At 47.6% G+C, this 22,999-nt stretch overlaps 1 protein-coding gene across 1 annotated transcript in view; it reads right to left on the reverse strand.

Moving 5' to 3' along the window:
* LOC311329741 (receptor-type tyrosine-protein phosphatase S-like) overlaps positions 1–22,999 on the reverse strand; it is a 164,813-nt gene that overhangs the window by 106,401 nt on the left and 35,413 nt on the right. The window contains exons 2-3 of the mRNA XM_084461649.1: positions 18,340–18,526; positions 761–906 (exon numbers count right to left, since the gene is read on the reverse strand). Of these exons, the coding sequence (XP_084317775.1) occupies positions 761–906; positions 18,340–18,436 (243 nt within the window). The 5' untranslated portion in view covers positions 18,437–18,526. The remainder of the gene's footprint in view (positions 1–760; positions 907–18,339; positions 18,527–22,999) is intronic.

The following is a 22,999-nucleotide window of genomic DNA, read 5'->3' on the forward strand; positions in this document are numbered from 1 at the left end:
TGGCTAGAGCACTAATGAAGGAAAACAGCGCCAGGGCACGCCCGGACCACTATCAAAGAGAGCGCTGGAGGGCGAGAGGAAAATGATTTAAAACCTCTTTCACAAATGAACTTCTACACGCAGGAAAGAAGCTAGTTCAACGCCATGTTAAACCCTAGGGGTCTCCTTCTCTGTTTCTCGCTCATCACGGAGCGGGAGAGAATGCTAAACAGCTCGAGTGCTGTTTGTTCTTCGCCGAGATATTCCCCTCCGTTCCTTGCCTTCCTGGCTGGGGAGAGGGGGGAGTGTTGTCGGCGAGCTCCCGGCGTTGTTAGCTCGCCACCCAGTTTTAATTAAGGAACGTTGAGCATCAATCAAGACTTTTAGAGCTGCCATCTGGGCGCAGGCGGAGACAAACAACAGACCAACATCATAAATAATGCACAGCTTGCGTATGTTCGAGGAACCGCAGCCAGGCACGTGTGATGGAAGCATCGACGGGCGCGTTCGGCTGCTCGGCGGGAGTGAAAACCGAGAGTTCTGTGCCCGCTGCCTCACGCCGGCGCCAGGCGTGGAGATTGCGGCGTACCGGTCACGAAGCCGCGTCTGCGCTTTGCTTTCCTACCGCACAACGAAGATAACCGCTGAGCTAGCACCGGGGCGCAGCCCACGACTGTGACGTCCGTCTGTCGGTGAATATTCATGCCTGGGACGCATGTGCCCAAACTCCCTCCCCGGCTGTAGGGGGGCGGTAGAGGGTATCGAGGGCCCCATGTCTCACCTCGATGCGCTGGGAGTTGACCTTCTTCCCTTTCTTGTTCCAGCTCACCCGCGGCTTGGGGTCACCAGTCGCCTGGCACACGAAGGACACCACTCCCCCGGACACTCCGATCTGGTCAACGGGAACTTTAGTGAACCGAGGTTGTGCTGCAGAGAGGGAGGGAGGAAGGGAGGGAGGGAGGGAGGGAGGGAGGGAGGGAGGGAGGGAGGGAGGGAGGGAGGGAGGGAGGGAAGGAAGGAAGGAAGGAAGGAAGGGAGAGCGAGAAGGAGAGAGAGAGAGAGAGAGAGAGAGAGAGAGAGGACATTAGTGCAAGGGACAAGTGATGTGACAGCTCATACCGGTGGAGCTAACCCAATTCATTATGAGCCAGTCGTAGCTCTAAAATCAAGTTAATTACATTGCATGAAAAACTCTCAGACACGCGCGCGCACACACACACACACACAAACAGTCTGAGTAGCCATAGCGGCTTAAGAGTGGCATTCAGGATTCTTGGGATGTATAATGATGGGCCACTCCCACCTCTGCTGCAGAGAGAGAGAGAGAGAGAGAGAGAGAGAGAGAGAGAGAGAGAGAGAGAGAGAGAGAGAGAGAGATAGAGAGAGAGATAGAGACGGAGAGAGAGAGAGATAGAGAGATAGAGAGTGAGAGACAGAAAGAGAGAGAGGGGGAGAGAGAGAGAGAGAGAGAGACAGAGAGAGAGATAGATAGAGACAGAGAGAGACAGAGAGAGACAGAGAGAGACAGAGAGAGAGAGAGATAGATAGATAGATAGATAGATAGAGACAGAGAGAGAGAGAGATAGATAGATAGAGACAGAGAGAGACAGAGAGAGAGAGAGATAGAGATAGATAGAGACAGGGAGAGAGACCGAGAGAGATAGAGAGATAGAGAGATAGAGAGAGGGAGAGAGAAAGTGAGAGAGATAGATAGAGACAGAGAGAGAGAGATAGAGACAGAGAGAGAGACAGAGAGAGAGAGAGAGAGAGAGATAGAGAGAGAGAGAGAGAGGTTGTGGACTGCAGAGGGAGGTGAGGTGACTGAAGCGGGGGCTGGTATGAACCAGGGAAGTGTCCGTATATCAACACCAAGGGGTAATTACACTACAGACAACGCTCACCATGACACGCTGACGCCAACATGAATTATTTAATGGAGCAATGAATAATAAAGCGCCCTCAGCTTCTGTCTGTGGTTTAACGCACACACACACACACACACACACACACACACACAGACACACACACACACACACACGCAGCACACCCCATTTGTAGAGTATAATCCAAATCCCACACACGTCTCTCAATGTGTGCGTCAGACAAACGCAAACTCGCCATCAGAGAGAGAGAGAGAGAGAGAGGATGGAGGGAGAGAGAGACAGAGAGAGAAGAGAGAGACAGAGACAGAGAGAAACAGAGGGAGAGAGAGAGGAGGGGAATGGTGAATAACATCAATGCCGCAGCTGTCTTGTGATGGGACTTTCAAACGTGCGCTCACCAGACTGAGGGAATCTATGGGAGTCTATCTATTTCATGTTAGAGTTTATTTTTTCCTTTCTGTAAAATGACGCCACCCAAACTCCCAACCCCCCCCAACCCCTCCACCCTAACCCCTCCACCCTAACCCCTCCACCCCAGCCCCTCCACCCAAACTCCCAACCCCCCCCAACCCCTCCACCCTAACCCCTCCACCCCAACCTCTCCACCCAAACTCCCAGCCCCTCCACCCCGACTCCCAGCCCCTCCACCCCGACTCCCAGCCCCTCCAACCAAACTCCCAGCCCCCCCTACATCACTCTCACTTTGGGACTACGCTGGGGCTTAGTGCTCGTCTTCTAATGGGCGGAGGGGGTCAGCCTCAAGACAGCGAGCCGGGGAGTGGAAGAGGGTCTCCGGGGGGGGGGGGGGGGGGGGTTGTTAAATCTAGAGCGTGCAGATATGTGGGGATGATCAAACGGGCAACACCAGAACTTCTGATTAATAATTGAGAGTACGCGGGCCGGCCCCCACTCTCTGGACAACGATTAAACACACATGAAGGAGAGATCCTGCTCTTATTAGGGACAAGAGGGATAGAGATGGTGTGAAGGAGAGAGAGAGAGAGAGAGAGAGAGAGAGAAAGAGAGAGAGAGAGAGAAAGAGAGCGAAAGCGCCTGAGGATAGAAAACAAACTGAAAGTTCAGTTCGCAGCTGAAAATAATATTCTGGTAAAAAAAAAAAGAAAAAAAAAAGGAATGTGTGAGAACTAGGACTGACACACACACTTGAGCATGAGCCTCCTCACGTGTACAATCATCCGTGCGCTGATACATATAGAAACAGACATGCACACACATGAGTCAGAACAACCGATCAACACTGAGCATCCAAATGTGACCACATCTGTCTTTGATCCTTCATAGCCCATATAGCTTTGGGGCAAATGGCCTCTCTTGGGCTTTCGTAAACCCTGCTGTGGGACCTTGACCAAGGTGTCTTAGTGTGTGTGTGTGTGGGCAGGCGGGCGTGTGTGTGTGTGTGTATGTGTGTGTGTGTGTGTGTGTGTGTGTGTGTGTGTGTGTGTGTGTGTGCGGGCGGGTGTCTGCACAAACAAGGCAAATGATGTGATGAAGAGAGGCTTTGATTGACAGCAGCTGGGGCTGTTGACCTATGGCAGGAAGAAATTGATGCTCAGATGAAAACACCCACAAGCCCCTTCTTTCACCGGGGCTAGACAGACAGTTTATCTTTTCAAAACTGGAAGATTTCACCTTTTCCACTTTTTCTTTTAACGTCGGACAAATCGATTCTCCGCTGTGCTGCAATATTCTGTCAGATGAATACATTGACTGGAAATCTCTCATTCCATTTGATATCTCAACGATTATACCCGCGATAGGACAGGGAATACAAAATGTGGCGTGCTGCTGTATTTTCAATAGACTCCCTCTTCTGTGCCTGTCCCGTTCATACTCCGGGTGCAACCCCATGCTCTGTGGTGAGGTGGAGCAGATAGATTTACCCAGGCAGCCACCATGGCTGTAGCTGTGTGGAGGGCCGACAGGCTCCGCCCCTTTTCTTTGCCCGGTTACACACCTGACCTGGTCACTTTTGCCACCCGCCCCAGGAGACACTGACCGCACTAGCAGCCAGCTCAGTCACGTGTGTGTGTGTGTGTGTGTGTGTGTGTGTGTGTGTGTGTGAGAGCTCTCCAGAGCTATAGTATACAGAATGTAATGATACTCAGGAGTATAGAAGATTTGGATCTGAATCGTGATCTGCTTGGTTCCACGGCTGAACCTGCGGCAGAAGACTTCATGATGGAAGGAGAGAGAGAGAGAGAGAGAGAGAGAGAGAGAGAGACAGAGAGAGAGAGAGAGAGAGGGAGAGAGAGATTGTACAAGGAGAAAGATGAATAGTTGAAAAGATAAAGTTAGAGATAGAGGAGACACTGTAAGCAGCATGCAGTCTCAGAGGGAGAGATGGAGGAGGGGAGGAGAGAGGTTGAACAATAACCAGAGAGAGAGAGAGAGAGAGAGAGAGAGAAAGAGAGAAGAACAGAGAGAGAGAGAGAGAGGGGGGGGTTAGAGAGACAGAAAGAGAGAGAGGGAGGGAGAGAGAGAGAAAGAGGGACAGAGAGAGAGGGACAGAGAGAGAGAGAGAGGGAGGGGAGAGAGTGAGAGAGATTGAGAGAGAGAGAGAGAGAGGATGAGGGAGAGGGCAAGCGAGCAAGAGGAGGACAGAAAGCAGGAGGGGTGGGAGTAGGAGTGGGTGGAAGCAGGAGAGGGTGGAGGGCAGCGAGGCCGTGTGTCTGCTGAGTGTCGCCCGCCCAGTGGGGAGTGGCCAGCCTCAGCACCACACCTGGCCTAAGGCTGTTTCACACCCAGCTGAGAACAGAGCTCCTGACAGAGGCTTCACCATTAGCGGGAGCAAGCAGCAGGACGTGTGGTGTGTCTGTGTGTTTATGCGTCCGTGTGTGTGTGTGTGTGTGTGTGTACATAATTATACTTGAATAAATTAAGAATGTGTGAAAGGGCACACCCTTGACTGCATACGCGCATAGTGTATGTGTGTCTGAGTGTGAACACGCGTCACACGTTCGTCAACTAGACCTAACCCTTTCATAACTAGACCTAACCCTTTCATAACTAGACCTAACCCTTTCATAACTAGACCTAACCCTTTCATAACTAGACCTAACCCTTTCATACCTAGACCTTACCCTTTCATAACTAGACCTAACCCTTTCATAACTAGACCTAACCCTTTCATAACTAGACCTAACCCTTTCATACCTAGACCTAACCCTTTCATACCTAGACCTAACCCTTTCATAACTAGACCTAACCCTTTAATAACAAGACCTAACCCTTTCATAACAAGACCTAACCCTTTCATAACCAGACCTAACCCTTTCATACCTAGACCTTACCCTTTCATTACTAGACCTAACCCTTTCATAACTAGACCTAACCCTTTTCAATTTTCAGCGGCCGCAGGGGGGTCGCTTGTGGTAATTGCTGAATGACCCTTTCCTCGACGCCCGAACCTCGCAGCCATGCAACCGGTAATTGACGATGACGAATATGTTTACTGAAAAATAAATTGCCTTTAGATTTTTCCTTGATGACCAACCACATACTAATCCCATGCTTACCAGCATCATCGTCATCACCTGGGCAAGGCTTTCAGTCGAAAGTGTGCCCTCGTGTGAAAACATCATCTCTGCTATGCTACTACCATGTGCTAACACTGCTACAGTACATGAAAGGTCTGAAAGAAGAAAAATAAAAAACGCTGGCAAAATAGTCGTATTTTCAATAAGATAGGCAGGCTCACTGGTCCATTCTACTTTAGATGACATTTAGAGGACACCAGCCCCTGTAGGCTACAGCTGTCCCTCAGTATCTCATTCAAGCCCAGGCCTCTTTCAACTGGAGAAAGGTACCGCTTTCTCCCAGATAAGCACACACAAGATCCAGGTTTATCTCCCGAGCGGGAGCCGCGACCGGGCGGAAATAGCCCGATACGACGGGGAGGCGGCTATCTTCACAGGGCCGCCAGAACGTAGCGCCACTGAGTAAACGCCGTGGCTAGTCGGGGGGAAGCTAGCTCACACTGTGTAAGCAGCCACTCGTTTCTCTAATATAACATCCCCGCTACCGACCGCTAACTCTGCTCTCCCAGATAACAGAAATGACACGGGGATCGTTCTAATAGCCTTGCACGGTACGGGGTGCCGCCATGGGGTCATCGGTTCTATTTGTGGGCACTCGCGTGTTGTTGTTGAGCAGGGAGGAGGAAATCTGTGACTAGTAGGCTACTATCATCGATGGAAGGGTAAATAGCGGCCATTATAATGTGGCATTTATAAAAACTGAAGGACAAAATGGCATCTTCAACCCATCCAGTAATTCAGCAAATAGGGTTCTGGCGAGAAAAGCCTCTGGTCCAGTTAAATGGAGGCACATTTCACAGCTGAAAAAGGCCCATTTGGGGGGAAAGGGAACATTTGGACCTTTTAGAGGTACAATTCACAGGCTAATTTTGACATCATCTCTCATACCTCACAGGGCAGTTACTGTAGAATGGCGGTATGTTTTGACGGATAGCAACAGAGAGTGGTACAGCCGGCTGAACGTTCCTTGGGGAGGCCACTCCCCCACCTCGAGGACATCTACACCAGAAGATGCGGGACCAAGGCCAACAGGATCCTGAAAGACCCCAGCCACCCAGGAAACAGACTGTTCTCTCTGCTACGGTCAGGGAAGAGATAACCACACCCACATGACGAGCACAGAGGCTCAGGAAGAGCCATCCGACTCCTGAATGACTAACACCCACTTGTACATTTTTAATTTGGTACTGAGTATTAGAGTTTATCTGTAGCATAATCTTGGAGCCGGCAGTAACATTTCACTGTGGATTGTGAATCTTTGTACAAAGAAAATGTGGTAAATGCTGACCATTTGGCAGAAAAATAACTAAGGAAGTCTGCTTCAGACCTTGCTGGCCCTGTTCCTATAACATGTTCTGACATGACGCAATCATTTCACACTCCTATTGAGTCCACAGAGTCGTGTTCTCGTGACAGAAGTGGGCAAAGAGCCCTCTGGAGCGCAGAGATTTGCAGCTTGGTGGTGCGAGGCAGGTCGGCCTCCGCGGATCCCAGCATGCCTAGCTGCTCGTTATGGCTGCCTTACTGGGCAGAGCTGGGCCCAGCTTAACAATCCTCCACCCTCTACGCCCCTCAGGCCTAAACAGCCCGTCCCCATTAATCAGGACCCAATTCTCGCAGGCTGCAGGGGCAGGAGCCATCGCTATGGTAACCAGCTTCCATCTCATATAGTCACCCCGCATTTCTGTCGTTAGTCTCTTGCGTGCTTTTGCTCCTGGCTAGAGCTAATCGACTCCTGTGATGATATAGGGGTGGTCGCCTTTTTGGGGGGGTCCGAGGGGAATCATTGTTTATGAGACTCCTGCCAGCTTGGCTCCCAGGTTGCAGAGACGTTGGCGGTGCAAACTGTCATGGCATTTTTAGGCTGATGTATTGTTTTTAATGTGAGTATGTACTAGGCTTGTCACGGTTGTCGGTGCTACCGGTTTTAATCGGTGTTCGGGCATACACTGTGTATTCACCGAGGCATTACCTTAACACCGTTGCTTTACCTATTCGGTTAATTTTCGCATATCAGCGCTCACTCATCAAACTCAAACAGGTGTCTGTGATCTGCCCCCCCCCCGCATGTACACGCTGAAATCAGATTTCAGTTTCAATTCCCATGAAGAGAGTAAGGAGAGGGGAGGGGAGGGGGAGGTTATGGCTATAGCCTCTCATAGCCTAGCTAACCTCTTGGCTGTTCAGCTAACCTAACCAAGTTGCTGTTGCCACTCTAGCAGCCTATTCTATCGCCTAATCTAGCAGCATTCCGTTCATAACAATACTTATTTGCGGAGGTAGTTTGGCATTGGATGCCTCCACAGCTTGCCTGCAAAAGCGCGATCAGAGTAAGGTAAGAGTAAGATAAACATTACACTTGGTCTTCTTTATAATCAGAATCAGAATAGGTTTATTGCCACGTACTGTCGTTTTTCAAGATACTAGGAATTTGCTTCGGGCATGGTGTATATTCCTAGTAGGCTATGTTGAAAAACTGGATGACAATAAACAAATTATGGTTATAAATAAGCACATCTCTTCAAATAGGCTACACAACAGTGCTGTTCAACGTGAGGCAAAGGGTAAGGCAAAGGTCTAAGGTTAAATGTTAAAGGAAGCGCTCTCTTACTATAGGCCCAGGCTAGACGGTGTTACCGGTAACACCGGTGTGGTCATGGGATTAGTAGTCGGTGGGAACTGCTGCCAATCTTGGCCAGGTTGTTCTTGAAAAAAATATTTTAATCTCAATAGGTCTAAGCCTGGTTAAATAAAGGTTAATGAAATGTTAGTCCTTTGCTCTACATAGAAACAAAACGGAGCTGTGTCGATAAATGGTTGTCCAGTCCATAATAATCCTAGCTCTGGTGGGGTTCCAGAGGGCTCATTAGCCCGTTCCTCCATCAGATGTAGTCCTTACCTCGCTGGCGAAAGCTAACGAGTTAGTGAAACACTGCCTTTTCAATTAAGGCGGGGGATGGGAGGTTAATTGGGATTTGCTCTCAGGGAGAGGCGGGGGGACGTGTCATCTCGGATGCAGTAATTCACAAACGGAGCATGCAGGTCATCTCAGTCGCAGCCGAGGTAGACCTGAGCTGCATCTACGGAGACTCAGGAGGCCTACAGTGCAGGCAAACATCCCTGGATTATAATAAACCTCATCCTATTATTTTTCCATTTGTAGTTGAAGAAAGTGGGGCGCTGTGCTGGAAATTAGCTTGTAACTTCTGTGACCCACAGAAACCTTAGACAGGATGTGGGAGGCCAATTTAAGTTGTGTAGTTCTAATGCCCAGTGGTCAAACTTCCTCCAGTCACACGGTTGTCAAAGGTGTAGAATTCTGAAGTGGTTCATAACGCTTCCAAATTGGTCCCGTTGGAAACATTGTTTCGGGTTCAGATTGGAGAAAAACATCTACGTTTACCTCAACCTGCTGGAAATAAATAAGCACAATTCCAAGGAGGCTGAGGGAAATTAAGTTTAACAACAGACAACTGCAAAAGCCTGGTCACACTGAAGACTAAGGGAAATGGGACCAATTTTGTGTCGTTCAGAATGTTCTTAGGCTTTTGACACTTGTTGACTTGCCAAATGAAAAGAATATGTAGCTGCTAAGATGGTCACGGGCCACATCTTAGATCAAAGAGGACCACAAAATGGTTCTCTCTGAAGGGAGATAATGACAAACAGCCTCCATCTTCTCACTGGAGGGCTGTGATAGAGGAGGGGCTGCCTCGATATCACTCACTCGCTGTCTCTCTCTCTCTCTCTCTCTCACACACACACACACACACACACACACACACACACACACACACACACACACACACACACACACACACACACACACTACACACACTACACACACACACATACAGACACACACATACAGACACACACATACAGACACACACACACTACACAGACACACACACACACATAGTACACACACACACACACACACACACACACACACACACACACACTACACACACTTAAGGAAACTAGAGAACCTCAGAGCAGAACAAACATTTTATTATCATATTCCTGCATTTTGAAAAAACTAATATTCACATATTTCCCCCCTTATCTATGTAATATAGCAGAGGCATCAAATAAAATGTATATTTTCTCTTTCGAAATCACAGGATTCCATACCTTTGAAGATGTAAACTTTGGGGAGAGTGCTCATCAAAGCTTTGATCATGAAATGATCATTTCAAACGACACCTTGCTGGCATAGTGAATTATTTTTTCCAGCAAAACATCAAGGGATAGCATGTTACACAGACTTCAATCACCTGTATTGTTCTGTCAAACTTGACTCCAACAACATCACTCAAACTATTGGACCATATAAGCCCACAGCAAAAATGGAGTGAGAGAAAGACTGGGTAGAGAAAAAAAGGTGGACGAAGCCTGTGTTGTGTTCATAAGGCAAGGCAATGGAATTCAGTGTGACATTTTGTGATGGGATATGTGCTCTATAGCCAACTTAACAGCATTCAATCAAAATCAAAATGGCTGCCAGCCTTTTGTTGAGGCTGGCAGGCTTGACAAAAGGCATCGACTATTCTTATGGCATCCGGAAGTACTGATTTCAAGCATTTTAGCCATAAATACCTTATATTTGGGTTATGGTTAGGGTTAGGGTTGGTTAGGTTTTGTAAGCCGAATTTCCCAAAACAAGATGCAGTATCGTGAGAATAGCGGGTGTGCCCATTCTTACGGCTGCGTGATTGTGAGTAGACTAAGAGTAGACTGTGGCTTAACAAAATTGTGTTTTTTTAAATAATGAATGGCTATAAGACTCCGCTATCCACATTACTCTCAGACGAGTTGCCTTGTGCAATGTGTTAAGATCATTACCAGCTGAATGAACCTGGTTCCTTGGCTCGACCTCAAAGAAATCAAATAGATAGATTGTGACATTCTGTCAGCAGACCAGTCACTCTCTGCTTGGCTCTAAAAAACAGTGTCAGTAGAGACAGGAGAAGAATAAAAATTAACTGCATTCTCGAATAGCTGATCACATAGGTTGGGATATATTGTATAATGTAAGGCTAAAACCATTGGACACCTGTTGGTGGCTACTGGAACTGCAGCTCTGGACTAGTCAACTAGAATGTACATTTCCTGAAGAAAATGGAATGTGGGCTGCCACCGTGTCTGTCTTCCAGCCCCAGCCTCTATCTTTCAGTTTGTGGGGGAATTATTTATGGTCAGATTCAGAGAATCACATTGTGCTTTAAGTGCACCAGACACAGGCATCAACCTGTCCCATTTCAGATCACCAACCATAACAGTCTCGTTGTTGTGCAACTTTTAAAGTTAAATCGTGTAGATAAGGAATTACTATTTCATTTCCACTGTCATTCAAAAGAATGGCCAAATACTGTAGATAATTATCAAAGTTCTGAGGAGAATAATACAGTAAGAAATAGTGGAGATATTAGGATGTGGGCACCCTTGATAGCCCACATAATAAAACTAGCATGTGTCCACCAGGCCTAACAGACGGGGAAGAGTGAAGAGGAAGAGGCAGAGTGAGGAGATGAAGAAGTGGAGGGAAGAGAGGTCTTTGTTCTGTTTAGAGCTCCACGTGTGCCCAGCTGTGCGATTGATAACAAAAAGGCAACGTAACTCTCCGCCCAGGACCCAATTATCAGGAGCATTCTTGATGTAGTGCTGAAGCATCAGGCCATGGAGGGCCTGGAAGGTGCCCACAGCGAGGCCTGTCGGAAATTGAATTCAGCTGAATTAGCGCTGGTAGAAGAGGTAGCTAGACAGAGAAAGAGTTAGAAAGTGAGAGGGAGAGAGAGACAGAAAGAGAGAGGGAGATAGAGACAGAAAGGGAGGGAGTGAGAGATAAAAAGAGAGAGGAGAGAGAGAGCTAGAGGGAGAGAGATCGAAGGCGGGAGAGTTAGAAAGAGAGGGAGGAAGAGAGATAGAAAGAGAGGAGAGAGAAAGAGAGGGAGAGAGAGAAAGAGAGATGGAGAGAAATCATCCCCCTGAAATGTTGTCACTTGGCAGCTTCAAAGGAAAATGAATTATAGAAATTGCCCCCCTCCCCCAGTCCCTCCACTCAGGACTCAAGTCAATTACAATTAGAGGGGCTGGCCAAGACCCAGGCAGCCCTGCTACTCTTAAGGAGATTGCACAGTGAGGAGGGAGCATAAATAATCACACAACCCACTCCATTGTCCTCAAGTGCACACAGAATCTAACCTCATCCACTCCCCGAATGCACAGAAAAATAAAAAAAATGCTGACGAGAAAGAAAAAAAAAAAACTTGTTTCACCACACTGGTGTCGGCTGTGGCTGTAGTTTCCTTCCCTGTATTTATACGTTCGCTGTACATGTACATTCCAGGAGAATATAAACACGAGAGAACCAGACAGCCCCGTTTACGGCTCCACATCACCACTGGCGAGACCCGGACACGCTCCAAAATGGCTACTTCTTTATAGACCTCAGAGGAACAAATGGGATTGTGCAGCCAGTATTTGGCGGGGCTATTCTGGGCGCTGTTGTTGCCGCTCGCGGTGCCTGGCAGCCCTGAGGCGGGAGGGTAATGCCGGCCCTGGACGCTGTGGTCAGACTCACGGACACACCCTGGCCGGACGGACGGGGCTCGGAATAGTGTGTGTCTGTGTGTGTAAAGAGGGCATCGTTCATCCTCCTTGTTCCCACGGTTCTCAATTCCACTGCGTGAGCACGTACACGCACACAAACACACAGGCACGTACGCACACACACACACACACACACACACACAGACAGACAAACACACACACTAACGCATGCACGTACACGCACACAAACGCACGCGCACACACACAAACACACAACGCACACACACACAAACACACATGCACACAAACACACACGCGCACACACACACACACACACACACACACACCAACACACACAAACACACATACACGCATGCAGTTGTACCCACACACTCACACATGCACACACACACAGTGGGCAAACTGAGCAGCTACTAAAATGTAAGCAGTATTTGCTGTTTTATTAAGCAGGGATCGGATAATGAATTTTAATAGAGGGACGCGTTTCGCATGTTGCTTCGTCAGGCTGATATGGTATGAGGCTCATACGGTATGAGCCTGACGAAGCAACATGCGAAACGCGTCGCTCTATTAAAATTCTTTATCAGATCCCTGCCTAAGAGTGCGGTATGTTACTACTTCTCTGATTAACTTTGGCTTTATACCTGCACCTTTTATGCTGCGCACGGGCACTCTCTCTATTTTAGTATTGGCTGTTTGTTTATGGGGGCAGGAGCAGTGGTAGAGAATGTGATTGGTCGATCTCCGAAAGAAACACTTGGCTTTAGGAAGTGACCCTCCAAATGCGTCCATCTCATCGAGCACACAGCCAAGCCTGAAAATAGCGCGCCACAACTCTCCCGACCGCAACAGGGCTGCCCATAGGAGTGCTCACACACACACTCACACACACACACACACACACACACACACACACACACACACACACACACACACACAAGCACAGTGAACAATACAAAGCAAAGGGAGGTTTTATTACCGCAGGGTAGCTAGATTTATTCAACAGCTTTTTCCCTTTTTGATTAAAAATGTCTCCTCTTCCTTGTGATTTATGACAGAGAGGAAGGAGAGAGGGATGGAGAGAGACAGGGAGGGAGAGAGAGAGGTAGGGAGAGAGGGAGGGAGAGAGACAGGGAGAGAGAGGTAGGGAGAGAGGGAGGGAGAGAGGTAGGGAGAGAGAGGTAGGGAGAGAGGGGGAGAGAGGTAGGGAGAGAGGTAGGGAGAGAGAGGTAGGGAGAGAGGGAGGGAGAGAGGGGGAGAGAGGTAGGGAGAGAGAGGTAGGGAGAGAGGGAGGGAGAGAGACAGGGAGGGAGAGAGAATGAAAGGGAGGAGGGAGGATGACATCATGCTTTTAGCAAAGGACCTCTCCAAATAGGTGACATCCACCTGCTGTGTGTGTGTGTGTGTGTGTGTGTGTGTGTGTGTGTGTGTGTGTGTGTGTGTGTGTGTGTGTGTGTGTGTGCGTGCATGCGTGCGTGCGTGCGTGTGTGTGTGTGAGGATGTGCAGGGAGGTGTTGATGAAAAGGGGGAGAAAGAGGAGAGACTAATATGAGGTTCTTTGTCCCCTCAAGATCAGATGGGGGAGAATTTAATTGGGTGACTAAACCCCTGGGTCGTGTGTGTGTGTGTGTATGTGTGTGTGTGTGTGTGTATGTGTGCACGTGTGTGTGCGTGTGTGTGTGTGTGTGGGGGGGGGGGGGGTACATAGAGCAGACAGGTGCATGGAATCAAACAGGGATGGGATGATGTGAGTGGAGAGAGAGGGGAGAGAGAGAGTAAGCGCTAGGTAGAGAGGAGAGAGAGAGAGAGTAACCGCTAGGTAGAGAGGAGAGAGAGAGTAAGCGCTAGGTAGAGAGGAGAGAGAGTAAGCGCTAGGTAGAGAGGGGAGAGAGAGAGTAAGCGCTAGGTAGAGAGGGGAGAGAGAGTAAGCACTAGGTAGAGAGAGGAGAGTAAGCGCTAGGTAGAGAGGAGAGAGAGAGTAAGCGCTAGGTAGAGAGGGGAGAGAGAGAGTAAGCGCTAGGTAGAGAGGGGAGAGAGAGTAAGCGTTAGGTAGAGAGGAGAGAGAGAGTAAGCGCTAGGTAGAGAGGGGAGAGAGAGAGTAAGCGCTAGGTAGAGAGGAGAGAGAGAGTAAGCGCTAGGTAGAGAGGGGAGAGAGAGTAAGCGCTAGGTAGAGAGGGGAGAGAGAGTAAGCGCTAGGTAGAGAGGGGAGAGAGAGAGTAAGCGCTAGGTAGAGAGGAGAGAGAGAGTAAGCGCTAGGTAGAGAGGGGAGAGAGAGTAAGCGCTAGGTAGAGAGGGGAGAGAGAGAGTAAGCGCTAGGTAGAGAGGAGAGAGAGAGAGTAAGCACTAGGTAGAGTGTGTTAAACGCGGCAGGTGGGCAGAAACACACAAGCAGACCAAACAGAAAAGAACCAGGCACAAAGCTCTGTCAATCCGTGGGAGACGAGCACTAGCTATATCCAATCTAAACTAGCAATTAGAGCAGGAACAGACACGGATGGTGTGTGTGTATGTCTGTGTTTGTGTGTGTGCGTGTGTGTGTGCGTGTGCGTGTTAGGGATGTGCACAGCGACTATTTTCATTGACTAGACGGTGGTTTGAAACTGTCTATACGACTAGTCTTACTCTATTGTTTTTTTTTGTAATTTTGTATTTGTATATGGACCTGTGACTCACTAACAGCACAAAGATATTACCCCTTAGTTGTAATGTTTAAACTATTTTCCTAATTTAATGGTCGGCCTCCGAGTTCTTTCCAACTCTGCAATTAGGCTGTGAAAGCGAACGTGTGAGGCTGGATCTGAGAGCTCAGTCATATAAAAGATCAGTCCGGAAGGGAATAGGATTGCCCGACAATGTGGGTAATTTTATTTTATTTTTTTACCATAGCACCCAACGATTTTACAGTAACGGGCAATCAGGATTGAATAAGAATTTCCCTTATTAGTCCCCCGAATGATTGAGGGGCGTGTCTGAGGGTGTCCTGTTGTTTCATCACACTCCCGCCTATACCGGGAAAAAAACACACAACACTTGCGAGACCTTCTGATCGATTAATCATACTAATTATTACTGGTATTCATGAGAGGATGACAGATGTTGATAAGGGAGATTCAAGCGACTCCATTACTGTAGGTTTGTGATACATTTTACACACATCCCCCGTGTTTCAGTGTGGAGCCAAAGCTACGGTAGGCCCACAGGAGTCCCAGATTGCGAAAAATGCTTGCAAATCTGGTTCTATACCCAGATAGCAAGCAGATCTGGGCCATATATGGGCCAGATCTGGCCTGTATATGGCCCAGATCCGCTTGCTATCTGGGTAGCCTATGCTCCTAAAACGTACAGATTATATTAATAAAAGGTCTTGTTTGATACTTAACCTAAGATCTTGCTCTCTTGACTACGCACTCTCACTCAAACAGATCATCACCGCTCAATTCGAGTTGTGTGCGTTGTGCACTAATCGGCCATTTGACTACGTCCATGAAACACTTCAGTCACACTACGTTTGTACATTCATATCCTAATGTTTCCTCTTCCTGTTGGTGTAGGCCTATATTAATATATAAACAACATTTCGATCCCAGACGGATCTTGGGTCAGGTAGTGGTCTGGTCATGCGCCTGGGTTGTTGAATTTCATTTAAGGGCGTGGGTGTGCTTATAACTGAAACAGTCAGAGTCAAAAACCCATATTCAATAATAGAACTGGAGCTGTGAGTCTTTTTCCACAATTTGAGATTCAAGAGACTCGACTATGGACTTCCACTGACACACTGAGCTCAAGCGATACAAATCCAGTAATGGGAAGTGTAATGGGAAGTATAATGTCCTGCCCCAAATCATGTCATTTGCATCAAATAGCTGATGTCGATCCGGATGGTAATACAGTTATCAGATGACTTTGGAGTTATTATTTATTTCAATTCATTTTTATTTGCACTGTTTTACATTATTCTGTATGATTTTTTTGGGACCAATGTTTTGAACAAAATTTGGCTTCAAAAGACATCTGCAGTCTTAATAGTACCCTAATTTAACATACGGTAACAAGGTCAGGGGGGCCATTAGTGTGCTCACATTAACAACTGTGCAAATATAAAGCAATCAGTTTGTGTAAGACTGGGAACATGCATATGACTAATAAAAAACAAGCACTGGCTTTGGGTTAGCCCACCAGCCGGTGTGACAATAACCCTACCCTACGCCTAAGCACTGTGAGTAAGCTGACTTTAATTAATGAAATCTTTTTATAAATCTGTTTTTAATTAAATTATATTTAGTTTAGCTGACTAGTATTTCCTAAACGACTAGCAGAGTGTATGTGTGTGTGTGTGTGTGTATGTGTGTGTGTGTGTGTATGAGTGTGTGTGTGTGTGCGTGTGTGTGTGTGTGTGTGTGTGTGTGTGTGTGTGTAGGAGTGTGTGTGTGTTTGTGTGTATAAGTGGATGTGTGTGTATGTGTGTGTGTGCGTGTGTGTGTGTGTGTGGGCGGGCGGGGGTCATTGCCCATTGTAAGTGACCCATTAAGGATTATTTGGAGGGTTTTATTCAGATATTGAAAAGCTGCTCTTCACTTCAGGCTATGGAGAGGGAGAGAACCCTGTGAAAGAGATGGGAGGCAGCTGAGAGAGACAAAAAAGAGCTATGATATACAGATCTATGATATACAGAGCTATGATATAAAGAGCTATGATATACAGTATGTGGCTGTGCCACAAGAGATTGGCAGATACTGACATATTGCACAGAGAACAGGAGAGAGACAGAGAGAGAGAGAGAGAGAGAGAGAGAGAGATTGAGAGGGAGAGAGAGGGAGAGAGAGAGTGAGAGAGAGAGAGAGAGAGAGAGAGAGAGAGAGAGAGATTGAGAGGGAGAGAGAGAGACAAAGAGAGAGAGAGAAACAGAGAGAGAGAGAGACAGAGAAAGAGAGGGAGACAGAGGGAGAGGGAGATCGAGAGAGATCGAGAGGGAGAGAGAGAGACAAAGAGAGAGAGAGAAACAGAGAGAGAGAGAGACAGAGAGAGAGAGGCTGTGGACTGCAGAGGGAGGTGAGTCTAGTGAAGCAGGGGCTGGTATGAACCAGGGAAGTGTCCGTCTATGATAGTCCGGAGAGAGAGCACGGTGCATGACGCACGCCTGTGCACTTGTGTGTGTGTGTGTGTGTTATAGTGTGTCAGTCTCTAGATATGTGTATCAAATGAGATAGAGAGAGAGAGACAAAGAGAGAGAAAGCCAGCTTAGAAGATCCTGGTTTGAACTGCAGAGAGCACACAGAGCTGGTGAACGAGTGAAAACAAGTCTAGAGGACGGGGGGGGAGGGAGGGGGTTGGGGAGGGGGGGAGATCAGCCTTGACAGAGGCAATGGAAATAGATGAAGGTGGGAGCAGGTGTGGATTGATTCAAGTCTAGTAGAGAGATTGGTATCAGAGATCTACAGATCTGTCGTGAGCTCCTAGCAGAGGGAAGGACAAACGCATGTGTGCACACAGGCGCGCGCACACACATACACATACACACACACACACACACACGTGCGCACGCACACACACACACACACACACACACGCGCGCTCAGTCACACGCAGCCTTGACTGGATTTAGGAACATATCTATAGTGATATAGGTACACAGACGCATATCTATAGTGAGATAGGTACATATAGACAGTGTCTATAGTGAGATATATACATATAGACACTGTCTATAATGAGAGACTATCTTATAGCTAGCCTACTGTGTTAAACCTCTACTTGTCCTGATACCTTGTTCCATATGAGTTAACAGACATAGACCCGACAACAGTTACAGAGATACTGTAGATAGATAGGCTATATTCGTAAAAATTAAATTACAACCAGACAGAGAACAAGGTAAGCTCATCTAATATGCGAGATGAGGCTCCCTCTATGGGCATGTGTGCGGTGGTGCAGAATGGTGCAGACGGTGCGTTGGAATCCCGCAGGTAAGGTTACAATTCCTAAGTTCCCCCATCTGTATAGTGACATAAGTGCATATAGATACTGTCTATAGGTGCACATAGACACATATCTATAGTGAGGTACAGTAGCTGTATGCGTAGCGATGGCTTTAGGTCCCATTTCCCAGATTCAGATCCAAACCAGTGGGGTTAACAGAACCTGAATTTTAGATAACAAAGTAGGCTATCAAACGAAACATCAAATTTAACTGAACACAGAATACTCACATACTACAGACCAAACATGTTTGTCAAGACAGAAAATGGTACTCACATACCAAACCCCAAATAACCTGTATACCAACTAATTAAACAATTTAAAACCAATATATAATTTGTGACAGACAAGTATATAACGGCACTTACATAAGGCATATGAGCTGGTGAGCAGCAGAGAGAGAAGCAGAGTGCTGATTGGCAGCAGGGCTGGCAAAGAGAGGCAGGGGGGAGCGCCGGCGGCCATCTTGGCTCCAGAGGTGAACTTTGACCTGGCTGGAGAGCCGAGGCCCCGCGAGTAGGAGACGGGAGTCTTCACAGAGGACGGCTTGGCACTCTGCAGGGGAGAGGAGGAGGAGGGGAGAGGGAATGATTAGATTATGTAGAATTGAAGGCATTCTGAATATTATTTTGTCATATTGGCTCATGTGATCTCCCTGACAGACATTCTTTTTGCAAATGATACAACTGTGATGCGGGCTTGTCGACTGCTAGGCAACCCGGATCACACACAGTCCCAGTCCCATATGAATACACGTGCCAACTAGAATCACATGTATTCCCATCACATACAGTACACACATACTGTACACACACGCACACACACGCGCATGAACGCACACACAGATAGGAATCCATCCCCAGAGCCTTAGCAACACTGGTCCGTCTGTCACCGTACCTTACCCTCCCCCTATCTCTCTCTCTCACACTGTCTCCCTCTCGCTCTCACACACAATTAACCACTTTTCCCATCCTATAATTAGCCTGGGGTCTTATCGCCCAGATCTTGTCATTATTTGCTTATCGCCATATCTTGTAATTATGTAGGTGCCCGATGAAATTTCAGGGAACATCGCTTTGTTTGAGTCAAATTGCCATTAATCCATGTGAGCACACGCCAGGCACAGGGAGCCTCTGCTCATTGATATGTCTTCCGTGCGATACGGAGAGAGAGAGAGACAGAGAGAGAGACAGAGAGAGAGAGAGAGAGAGAGAGAGAGAGAGATCCATGACATGAGCGAGTCTGAAAGCACACACACCAGGCATGGTTGTCTATGTGAGAGGTGGAGATGCTCTGACAGTTTGAGTGGGGATGTGAAAAGCCGTTATATGATAGCATACATACAGCATTTAGGAGACACTCACACAAGGCAACTTATACAAACTACCAGTGGCACCGTCAACACCACGCAGCACTGCTTACCCGCTGGCTTCTGACCACCCCCTCACCTCCTATAGCTGCCAATTTCTCAAACCCCCTCCCCCCGTTCGCCCCCTTCCTCTCCTCCCCTCTCCCCACTCACCAGAATAGTCGTCCACGCTCGTCAACTCAACAATGGGTCTTTTGTGCCCCCCTCGTCCGCAAAAGGACTAGGGGGCCTTTGTCATGACCTGGCTCAGATGGCCAAATCAAAAACCTGAGCTCATCGCTCAGCACAATAGCATACACATCGGGCACACACTTGTGTACACTCCTTTCTGTGCGTGTGTTTTTCCCCGTCCAGAGGACATGTGATGTCATTGTGAGCGAGGGATAAGCAGAGAGGGAGAGGAGGGTGTGTGTGGAGATGACAGGGGACATTTTGCTGTGACGGCTTCGGTGTTCTACATTTAAGCGACGGTGGAAGCGGAGGAATCTCCTTGCGCCTCTGGATCTCTAACCAGCAGGCCAGGGTCCAGCCATCGCAAGCCTACAGGAAGTACACCTTTCGTGGGGTTATGATTTATGGCGCTTGCCCCTTAGTTAGCTTTCTGCCTCCAGCTTTGGTTACAACCTCCAAAAAGCTTGCTTGGTCTATTATTGTGGAGGTTCTCCTGATCACACACACAGCTTATATCCCTGGGCAGATATTCAAACGCAAAGACTACGTTACATTACAGTCATTTAGCAGACTCTTTTATCCAAAGCGACTAACAATAATTGCATTTGTACTACTACTTGCCATAACTCACAAGTGCATCTTCTTTCTAAAACAAGTGACTAAGAGCATAATCTAGTGCTGAAGGCAAAGTGCAAGAATAGCAATCTAAAATACAATACAAGAAGTGCTTAGGAGGGAGGATTGTTGTAGTACTTCTTGAAGAGATGAGTTTTGAGCCTGCGACGAAAGATGGGCAGCGACTCTGCTGTCCTGAAATCAGTGGGCAGCTCATTCTAGAGTACACCTTCTAAAGACATTCAATTTTCGCTTTGCTTATGTCCAGTACAGCAATCACACACTATTAAACCCTGTATCTGCATAGAAAAGCTACAGGCCAACCTTGAAGACGTACGTAAGACTATAGTTAGCCTGAGCTCAGACCGGAACAGGTCTATGATGACTGCGCCCAAATGCGCAGCTGTCAATTGAGATGCAAGTGTGTTACCCAAGTGGTTTTGTGGTTGAATGCTTGGAGAAGCAAAGAAGCAAAGCACTTCTCTAGCTATTAGCACCTCTCTGGGAAACCACTAGCACCGCTAAAAGCAACCACAGCTTCTCCTTGTAAGAGGAGAAGACGCGGAGCAGTGGAGGACGAGTAGGAGGATATAAAGTGCTGCACGTTCTTGTTTAATCAATTAATAAAGCCTGACACAGTGAAAGGTCTGGGTGGACAGGAAAACGCTAATTTCTAAAGTTCATGATTTGCCGATTTTATCCGTGTCCTTGGATAGCTGAGGAATGGCCACTAGACATAGAAGTTACAACATAGTCGCGTTCGAAGGACACACAAAATCATTATTGCTACTATTAGCGAGCAGCGTTTATGCTACCAAAAACAAGATGTTGTCACACCACTGGATGTTTTTCAATTAGTGTTTCCTCACCCCAAATGTGTTTTATTGGCAAGCTTGTGAAACATAGCATATTAGCAGACTTTCCCCCAAAAGTGATAACTCTGCTATCCAGGGTTACAGTCCAGATTTCAACTGCCACTAGATTAAAAACAAGACATGGTGCTCTTTTCATGAATTATTCAGCTGTGAAACCAGTGAGGTCTTAGCCTTGCAATTCACCCAAGCAATCTGGAGTCCATCACGTCACGTAAGCTACCACACACACACACACACACACACACACACACACACACACACACACACACACACACACACACACACACACACACACACACACACACACACACACACACACACACACACACACACACACACACACACTTCCAGTAACAGGTAGCTGATGCTTTTGGCATCTCCACAGGCATCTAAATATTGGCAGCTTTCAGTATTGGCCGAGATTACTACCTCCTCCAAGTGTCAATCTCTCCATCACTCCTCCTAACATGCAAAATGGCCCCTCTTCCAGGGACTAGCAGCAGTTGGCAGTTATCATGTAGCTGTGACAGGGTCAGCTCCCTGCTTTATTGATGCTAACATGTCGGATTCTGGAGCCTGAGAAGAAAATCATCATGGGCAAAGGGGACGACGGGGACGAGTGTAAGAGGTAACCAATGAGGACACACACCATTCACACACACACACACACACACACACACACACACACACACACACACACACACACACACACACAGTATGAAAACATTAATGAGGAAAACATAACATCATGTTGCCTGAGGGACCAGAAAAAAACATGCCTTTCCCAGATGAGCAGTGCTTGGATTAACAGATCAAAGAGAATTTCTTGATGTCTAGCTTTTGCAGTTAAAAAAAAACAAGATTTCCAAGACCTTTTGGCCCAAATAAAGCTGAATGTTGGATCAAGTTGAACCCCTTTTATCGTCCGACGCATCCGGAAGCCCCAGCTCCAGCTCTTCAAAGCACCGCACCACACGGCTGATTATCAAACTCACACCGCTGTTTATCCTCCAGGGAGAGAAAGCTAAATTAGAGACAGGGAAACTGGGTGTGGTGTGTGTGTGTGTGTGTGTGTGTGAGAGAGAGAGAGTAAGAGAGATAGTGTGGGTGTGTGCGTGTGTGGCCAGAACACACAAGCAAGACAAACTTCTTCTTGAATGAAAAAGTTGGAAAAAGCAATCATCACTTTTACAAGTCCAAACAACTGAGTAACATGAAACAACAAGAAGCGACTGCAGCACTTCTACATTCAGCAGCAGGCCACGTCGTCACAGACCCCAGACAAGCCCGACATGGCGGGGGTGTTGAATGCTTAGTTCCCACAGGTCTACAGACAGATTCTTTAACAGCGATACGCGGTGTTTTGACTACCCTTGTGATAAATCGCCCGTCCTCAAAAAACACCGCAACCTTGTCCTGCGCTGTCCTCTCTGAACTCTGGATTCGAGAGTGCCTCGACTCTCTCCGGACGGTAACGTAGCGTCGGCGAACAGACGCGGTGTCAATTCCCGCCGTTTCCTCCCCGAGAGAGAAAAGGATTGCAATCATTAAGCGATGCAAAGAGAAGGGAATTAATGAAGCGCGAACGCTCTCTTGACTGTTCCAAATGAGAAGCAACGTGTGACAAGGCCACTAACCACTTACAATAACAAGGTCTCTAGTCAATTGACACACACAGCGAATAATGAACCTGGGAGACTGTGACTCGTTTTAATGCCAAAGTGGACCCTGGTTCCGGAACTGAGAAAGACCCGTTCGACACCGCTCCTGAAACCAGGCCTGACTCGTTGCTTGTGGACAATCCAAAGCCGGATGGTGTAGCTTTCCTTCGGACATGTTTCCTGACGGGGCACAAACGTTTCAGCGGCCACCGTGGCACGGCTCGTGTTTTTTACAGCTTTCCCTAAAACCCAGCGTGTATTCATGGCTGTTAATGTTAACATTGAACGGGCGTCATAAAGTGGGCCTTCAGCCACTCCCTGTTAATAGCTCTCCTTT

The sequence above is a fragment of the Borostomias antarcticus genome, assembly GCF_949987555.1.
Source record: "Borostomias antarcticus genome assembly, chromosome: 3".
Classification (NCBI taxonomy): Eukaryota; Metazoa; Chordata; class Actinopteri; order Stomiiformes; family Stomiidae; genus Borostomias; species Borostomias antarcticus.